At 34.8% G+C, this 8,031-nt stretch overlaps 1 protein-coding gene across 4 annotated transcripts in view; it reads left to right on the top strand.

The window, feature by feature from the left end:
* Nucleotides 1–5,296, top strand: part of SH3BGRL (SH3 domain binding glutamate rich protein like) — a 105,501-nt gene extending 100,205 nt beyond the window's left edge. For all 4 annotated transcript variants that reach the window (XM_032330999.1, XM_032331001.1, XM_032331000.1 and 1 more), the window contains one exon: nt 5,151–5,296. In XM_032330999.1, coding sequence (XP_032186890.1) covers nt 5,151–5,183 — 33 coding nt within the window. In that variant the 3' untranslated portion in view covers nt 5,184–5,296. The remainder of the gene's footprint in view (nt 1–5,150) is intronic.
* Nucleotides 5,297–8,031: the final 2,735 nt, after the last annotated feature.

Genomic DNA, 8,031 nt, shown 5'->3' on the forward strand with positions numbered 1-8,031 from the left:
TATGAAAGGAGAGATCATCTATTTTCTGTGGCTCATTACTCCCTCTCCTTCAATTAAAATTATGAGTAATTCATTTACTTATTCTTTCAGCAAGTATTGACTGCCAAGCACTAACTTGACATTAATGGTGGAACGAATACAGAGAATGAAGCATAGTCACTACCTTCAAAGTGTATTTAACCTAATGAAGGAAAAGTATACAATAATTCTACAACAAAAATGTCTGCAAATAATTATAATCAAACACATATTATAGTAAATTCTGTATACCCTGAATAAAATGTAGGTGACCAGAGGAAATAATAATAAATTATTACTAAGGAATTTGGGGAAAGTTTCACAGAGGAAATGACAGTTGAGCTGTTAGGATTCAAAAATACTGAAATGACACAAAGATGTCTTTCACAGAGGCAGCAATAGGAACCACTGCATTGGGATGTAACTTCAAATGATGGTATGTTCAGGGAGCAGAATGTAGTGCAGTTCATCTCCAGAATAAGGCATATTAAATAGAGGATGTGAGATTGGCTAGGTAAGTTTGACTAAATTATAAATGCTGTGTTAGGTACTTTCAGCTTTACCCTCTAGGTATACAAAAGCCATGGCAGGAAATGGGGGAAGACAATGATAAGTTTATCTCTGCATTTTTAAGATGTGATTTTATCTATGTCTTAAGAAAATTGGCAACTGGACAAACCATAAGTGACTCTTAATCTCACAAAACAAACTGTGGGTTGCTGGGGGGAGGGGGCTTGGGAGAGGGGGGTGGGGTTATGGACATTGGGGAGGGTATGTGCTATGATGAGTGCTGTGAAGTGTGTAAACCTGGTGATTCACAGACCTGTACCCCTGGGGATAAAAATACATTATATGTTTATAAAAAAATATATAAAATAAAATATAAAAAAAAGAAAATTGGCAGTTGTATAAATTGTGAAAAAAAAAATGGGGGAAATTAGATATTAGAGATAGGCCAACCCATTGTATAGTCTTGAAACTTTGAAAACAAAGTTAAACATCCAAATATAGGGTCAACAAAAACAGTTTATTTACTGAATGAACTAGTGCTTTCAGTAAAAAATGTGTTTGTAGGCATGCCTGGGTGGCTCAGTCAGTTACGCAACTGCCTTCAGCTCAGGTCATGATCTCAGGGTCCTGGGATCAAGCCCCACATTGGGCTCCTTGCTCAGCAGAGATCCTGCTTCTCCCTCTCCCTCTGCCTGCTTGTGCTCTCTTTCTCTCTTTCTCTCTCTCTCTATGTGTCAAATACATAAATAAAATCATTTAAAATATTTAAAGAAATAAAAAAAATTTAAATTAGTTTATAAAAAGTTGAAAATAGATTACTGTATAACCCAGCAATTGCACTACTGGGTATTTACCCTAAAGATATAAATGTAGTGATCTGAAGGGGCACGTGCACCTGAATGTTTATAGCAGCAATGTCCACAATAGCCAAGCTGTGGAAAGAACCTAGATGTCCATCAACAGATGAGTGGGTAAAGAAGATGTGGTATATATATACAATGGAATATTATGCAGCCATTAAAAGAAGTGAAATCTTGCCATTTGCAACAACATGGATGGTACTAGAGCTGAGCGAAATAAGTCAATCAGAGAAAGACAATTATATGATCTCCCTGATAAGAGGAATTTGAGAGGCAGAGTTAGGGGTTTGGGGGGTAGGGAAGGAAAAAATGAAACAAAATGGGATCAGGAGGGAGACAAACCATAAGAGACTCTTAATCTCACAAAACAAACTGAGGGTTGCTGGGGGCGGGGTGGAGGGGTATGGAGAGGGTGGTTGGGTTATGGACATTGGACAGGGTATGTGATATAATGAGTGCTATGAAGTGTGTAAGCCTGACGATTCACAGACCTGTACCCCTGGGGCAAATAATACATTATATGCTAATAAAAATAATTAATAAATACATAAGGGGTTTGTGTAAAGATACACTATAATACAGTACATAGCTGTTTTTACTGTATAATTAATATTCTAATTATGTTAGGAGACTGAACTTAACCATAGCTAAATGTGACTATTTTTCTCCTTTCTTCATTTTCCAAATAATTAACATACATTGTCTTTATATTTAAGAATTATTCAAAACCAATGCAGTGGAGAACTTGATATTTAAAAGTACCTTATGACAAATATACTTCCATAAAATACATCCTTCTGTGGAAGACAGTTTTTATATTTTTTTGTATATTGGATGCATTTAAAACAGTGCATATTGATACTTACAAATTACTCTTTTTTATTAATACAAAAGTTTATTCCTTAGTACTAGCATTTCTTTATAGTGGAGGTGATTATTTTCAGATATGAAAGAAAATATTGTATATATACTAAAAAGTAAAAATTTGGTGATATCATGTTGAGAGAAAAATCATTAACTGTTATTCACTAGTATGTTGATGGAGTAGAGAACACTGATTAGAGAAATGTTCTCATTAGCTTTGGTTGAACCACCCTGCTTTAGGGAGGAGCAATGGAAACTCCCTCTGCTGTGAGATTTGAAGCATTCCTATTTCCACTAAGCCCATCCTATTGTACTACATCTCCAAGAGAAATTTTATATTAATTTCACTTAGCTGTGGTGTTGGTGCTAGTTATTAGGCAAGAAGTGGAGTGGAGAAAAGCAGGAAAGAAGGATGGATGTCTGCAATGGGCCAAGCACTGAGCTAGACACTTCACATACATCTTGTTTTATCCTTATATCATACTTATGAGCTTGGTATCCTCAATGGCATTTTACAGTAGAGGAAATTGATGTTCAGATAATTTAAATAATTTGTTCAAGGTTACATAATAATTGAGTAGCAGAGCTGGAATTTGAACCCAGGATTATCTGACTCAAAATCAGTGCATTTATAGAATAATGTTTATATTAAGAATAGAGGAGGAGGATGCCTCATATCTCTGTTTCCAATCTCTCTGGTTGGTTACATAATCCATGAACTATAAATATTGGCACATCTGTGCAGTAACAAATATTTCAGCCCAATTACATAAATGGTGTATAAAATGTAATTAGAAAACTAAATAAGGGTGCCTGGGTGGCTCAGTGGGTTAAAGCCTCTGCCTTCAGTTCGGGTCATGATCCCAGGGTCCTGAGATTGAGCCCTGCATCAGGGTCTCTGCTCAGCAGGGAGCCTGCTTCCTCCTCTCTCTCTGCCTACTTGTGATCTCTGTCTGTCAAATAATAAATTTTTAAAAATCTTTAAAAAAAAAGAAAATAAAATAATTTAAAGATGATGTATTAAAAAGATAAACCATAAAGAACTTTGAATTGTCTTTTTGTTTTGGATGTTTGTGCTAATAATTTCTTCCATTAAAAGGGATAATTGAGAACTAAAGTATTTATGACAAATTACAGCAAAGATTGATAGGATGTGATTTTAGGGAATTAGGCTGTTTCCAAAATACTAGTTACTCAGGGGCATTGGATGTGTAAAAGAAAAAGGACATCATATTAGAACATATTTACATATAACTACTTCCCCAACTATATGTGCTAGGACTTTGAGGGATCTTGGTGTAAAATTCATTCTCTGTGCAAGGAAATTCTTGGAATTTAACTTCATAAAATGAAACAAAATGTATAATGTGGGTCTAAGATATATTCATTTTGAAAGCCAAACACTGAGTTTGATGTTTTAAAAGAGCTCAGGGCTGCTTTTTTTTTTTTTTTTGGCAGGGTATTGGAAGGTGAGTTAGTACAGTGTCTTCTCTAGTGTCCTTCTTTCATCTCTCCATTTTTTGTTTCATAAAAATCTAGCATATTTTTTTTCTTTTTCCCCTTTTTCTGGGCATAGTATCAGATGCCCATTTTGGAGTATTCAACTGTCCCCACTCCTCCTGAGACTATCAAGTATTCAACTTACGGCACATGTTTATAATGGTATTGTCTAGTATACACGATTTTTACAACCTAACTCTGAAGTAACTTTCACCAAAGTCACTTTTACCACCCATCTTTAGTTCCACAAACTTTTCCTGCAATGTATTTTGTGTCAAGTACTATGGTAGGTGCCAGAGCACATCAATAGGTCAGAGTTCCTATGCTGGAGATACTCATTGCCAGAGGAGAAGAATAGCAACTTGACCTCTTCTCCTGCCTACAGTTGTAAAATTTAAAAGCAACAATATTTTAACAAATAGCATATTTTTTGAAAGAGTCAAGAAGATCGATTTCCAAGTAATTTCAACCTTAATTAAACAAAACAATTTACGGTAAACCTTAGGTGACGATGTTGTGGAACAGCCAGTTTTGGTGAAAAATCATACAGAAAAGAAATCATCTACTTCCAAATAACATATGAACTATACTTGTAAATCACTTGCCTTTATGGAATTATTTCAAATAATTAGTAATGATTAGGCAGTCTTCTATTATAGCTGCTTCTAAGCAGAAATTTCTACTTTATGGTTTTTCCTTTTTTAAAGATTTTTATTTATTTGAGAGAGATCTAGAGAGAGAGCATACACACAGAGGGAGAGGGAGAGAGAGAACCAGAGTCCCCATTGGGCAGGGAGCCTGATACGGGGCTGGATCCCAGCACCGTGGGACCATGACCTGAGCCAAAGGCAGACAACTGAGCCACCCAGGCACCCTTTACAGTTTTTCTACTAAGAATTTTTAGGCAAGGCAGTCTTCTCCAGAAGCCATTTTTGTTTTTGTTTTTGTTTTTGAATATTCTGTTTTGATAGGTGACCCTGGTGGTGGGTGATATATGTATATCCTCTGTCATGAAAAGATGATTCCTATTTTTTTATTATGTGAACAAGGCAACTCACTGAAATATATAATCTAATCTAACCTCAAAAAATATATTCTGTTTTAAAAAATCTATTTAAGTTTGAGAGAGAGAGAGAAAGAGGACACATGAAGGGGTGGAGGGAAAGAAACAGACTTTCCACTGAGAGTAGAGCCAGCCAGAGGACTTGCTAGATCCCAGGACCCTGAGGCCATGACCTGAGCAGAAGCCGAGTCAGATGCTCAACAGACTGAGCCACCCAGGCACCCCAGCTTTTGAATATTCTTAATAATTTAAGTTAATATAATTTATCCACAATGTACATAGATGTCCCTTCTGTGATATTTAAATATATCTTTTTTGTTTGTTTTTCATTTCAGGAAGCAGAAGCTCAGGCAAAGCAGCAAGCATGAACCTTAAACATTCTGCCTTAAGCATCCTGAAAAAGGAGTCTCTATTGCTTTTAAAATCATCTTGGCTTCAAGAGAAATCAGCTTAATGTTGAGATAATAGATTAGTTGGTTTTTTCACATGCAAACAATCATAGCGAATACATAACTAAAATATGAATATTATGATGAGGCTAATGGGAGGTGTGCATAAAAATTTTAGATGTCATGGAATAGTATTGTTATCTTCCAAGGCATTTTATGTACTTCGGTTACTTTAAAAAGCGAAGATGTGTCCTTTTTTTGTGGTATTATTATTGCAGCTTAAGTATTTCTGTAGCTTTATGTTGAGGAATTTAAAATACAGAGTGAAAGAAAGAATCCATCTCTTGTCCCCAAATTGCCTCATTAATTTTAGTTAATAAAAATATGTACCTTTTTTTTTTAATGGTACAGTCACTTTGTTTTTTTTGTTGTTGTTGTTTTGTTTTGTTTTAACTTTTATTTATTTGACAGACAGAGATCACAAGTAGGCAGAGAGGCTGGCGGGGGGGGGGGAAGCAGGCTCCCTGCTGAGCAGAGAGCCCAATGCGGGGCTTGATCCCAGGTCCCTGGGATCATGACCTGAGCCGAAGGGAGAGGCTTAACCCACTGAGCCACCCAGGCGCCCCAAATATGTACCATTTGATGTGAAGTTTTTGTGATTGAAAGGTACCTGCAGGTAATATTTATGATATGTTAGACATTGTAATTTCTTATGGTAACTATAACATTCCTATTATTTTGTAATTGAAACTGTATGTAGTAAACCACAGGTTTTCTAGGCTTCTAAATGTAGCCTTTCATTGTATATTTCAGTGATTAGAACAGATGACCTCCTACAAAAAATAGATGCATTCAGTTAACAAGTTCCCTGCTTAACTGCACAGCTATAATGTGATCATGTTTCTAAGTTGCTTGCCCAGTGATACATGTGTATATATGTTAGGAATGTATGATAGCATGCAAGTTTAAAATGGCAACCTTTTGCAAAGAGCTCAGAATTTTAATTAACTACTATAAGATAGGTCACAGCATTCAGTGCCCAAGACTGGTTTTTGTAGGATCTTTGCTAAAAAATTCTTAGCATTTCCTCCTTTTAAAATGACTTATGATCACGAATGCCACTACTTCTTAGATATTTGATATTTTTTCAATTTAGGCATATATTGCATGAAATTATTAATGTAAGTGGAAAGAATATTTTCTATGCTTCTATTACAGTGAATAGCACAAGTATTAGATTAAAAACTTCCATTTTAAAAATTTTAATCATGAAAACTTCTAAGAAAATAAGAAACATTATGGCTTAAATTACTTAACCAGAAGATATACATATTATACTTTAATTCCATACTAAAACTTTAAAAAACCCTTTTAATTTAAATTACTTTATCATATCATTTGATATATTCAAGTCTGTGCTTTTTGCCAAAATCAGCATATAATGAAGATATAGCTTTGTTTACTGAAATTCAAACTTGACACAATGCTTTAAAATAAATTCAGTCTTTTTAGAAATATAATCTATGTGTTCCTAGAGTTTCTAAATAGTATAATAGTAATTTTAGATGAATAACACATGTTTTAAAAGGCGTCAAAGGAGAAAATTAAATAAAGAGAAAGAAAATAATTTGAATGCAATTTCTAAATTTCCTTTTTAAAATTCTAAATTTTGCTACCCACACTAGACTAGCACAAAGAGCTATTCCATTGTTTTGTCTTCAAAAATAGGCCAGGGAGAACTCTAGAGAAAACAGGATGCCTTGTCATAGATTCTGGAAAATGCTAAAAAAATGTTTGGTGACTATCTTTTCCTAAGCTTTATTAAAAGTTGATTATACTACTTGCGATATTCTATGTGGACATTTCTTTATACTTACTCATTCAAAAATTGTATTTCAGTTCATTTAAATTATGAGAAAAGTAATAGTACTAAGTTGAAATATTCTTAAATGATAATAACAAATAATATAGCAAATCACTATTGCTTTCGTTGGCTTACTATCCTAACATTAATTATGGTGAATTATTTTGATATTATAAATGGGAATGTAAGACATAATACTACCAACATGAAGAGTGAATCATTCCTCCAGCAGTTCAGAGTCTTATAATACCTCCCTTATACTTTTTAAAACATTGCTATTCATGACACAGATATTCAACAAGAGAAAGAAATTAACATTTAATTCAATTGTTTAATACAATTTTATAGTTTTATTACGTGCTCAGAATAATCACAGTGGAGGGGTGCCTGGTGGCTCAGTGGGTTAAGCCTCTGCCTTCAGCTCATGTCATGGACTCAGGGTCCTGGGATCAAGCCCCACATCAGGCTCTCTGCTCAGCAGGGAGCTTAGTTTCCCCTCTCTCTCTCTCTGCTTTCCTCCCTGCCTACTTGTGATGTCTTTCTCTGTCGAATAAATAAAATCTTTTAAAAAAACCTATAATCACAGTGGAGTATAGAAACCAATGTCAACCCACTTTTCATCCTTCAAGTTTACATTGTCTCCAATGAAGCATTCTTTTTTTTTTAAAGATTTTGTTTATCTATTTATGTATTTATTTATTTGAGAGACAGAAAGAGAGAGAGAGCACAAGTGGAGGGAGAGGCTGAGGGAGAGAGAAAAGCAGAGTTCCTGCTGAGCAGGGAGCCAGATGCCTGGCTCCATATTAGGGCTCTGGGATCATGACCAAAGCTGAAGGTAGACAGTTAACTAATTGGGCCACCCAGGTGCCTTTCCAATGAAGCATTCTATAGTTTGTACTTAATAGTTTAATTTTCATTTCAATCCAAATTTTCACAAGATAGAATAAGACACTATAATATCTT

This window comes from Mustela erminea, chromosome X (genome assembly GCF_009829155.1).
Source record: "Mustela erminea isolate mMusErm1 chromosome X, mMusErm1.Pri, whole genome shotgun sequence".
In the NCBI taxonomy this organism is placed as follows: domain Eukaryota; kingdom Metazoa; phylum Chordata; class Mammalia; order Carnivora; family Mustelidae; genus Mustela; species Mustela erminea.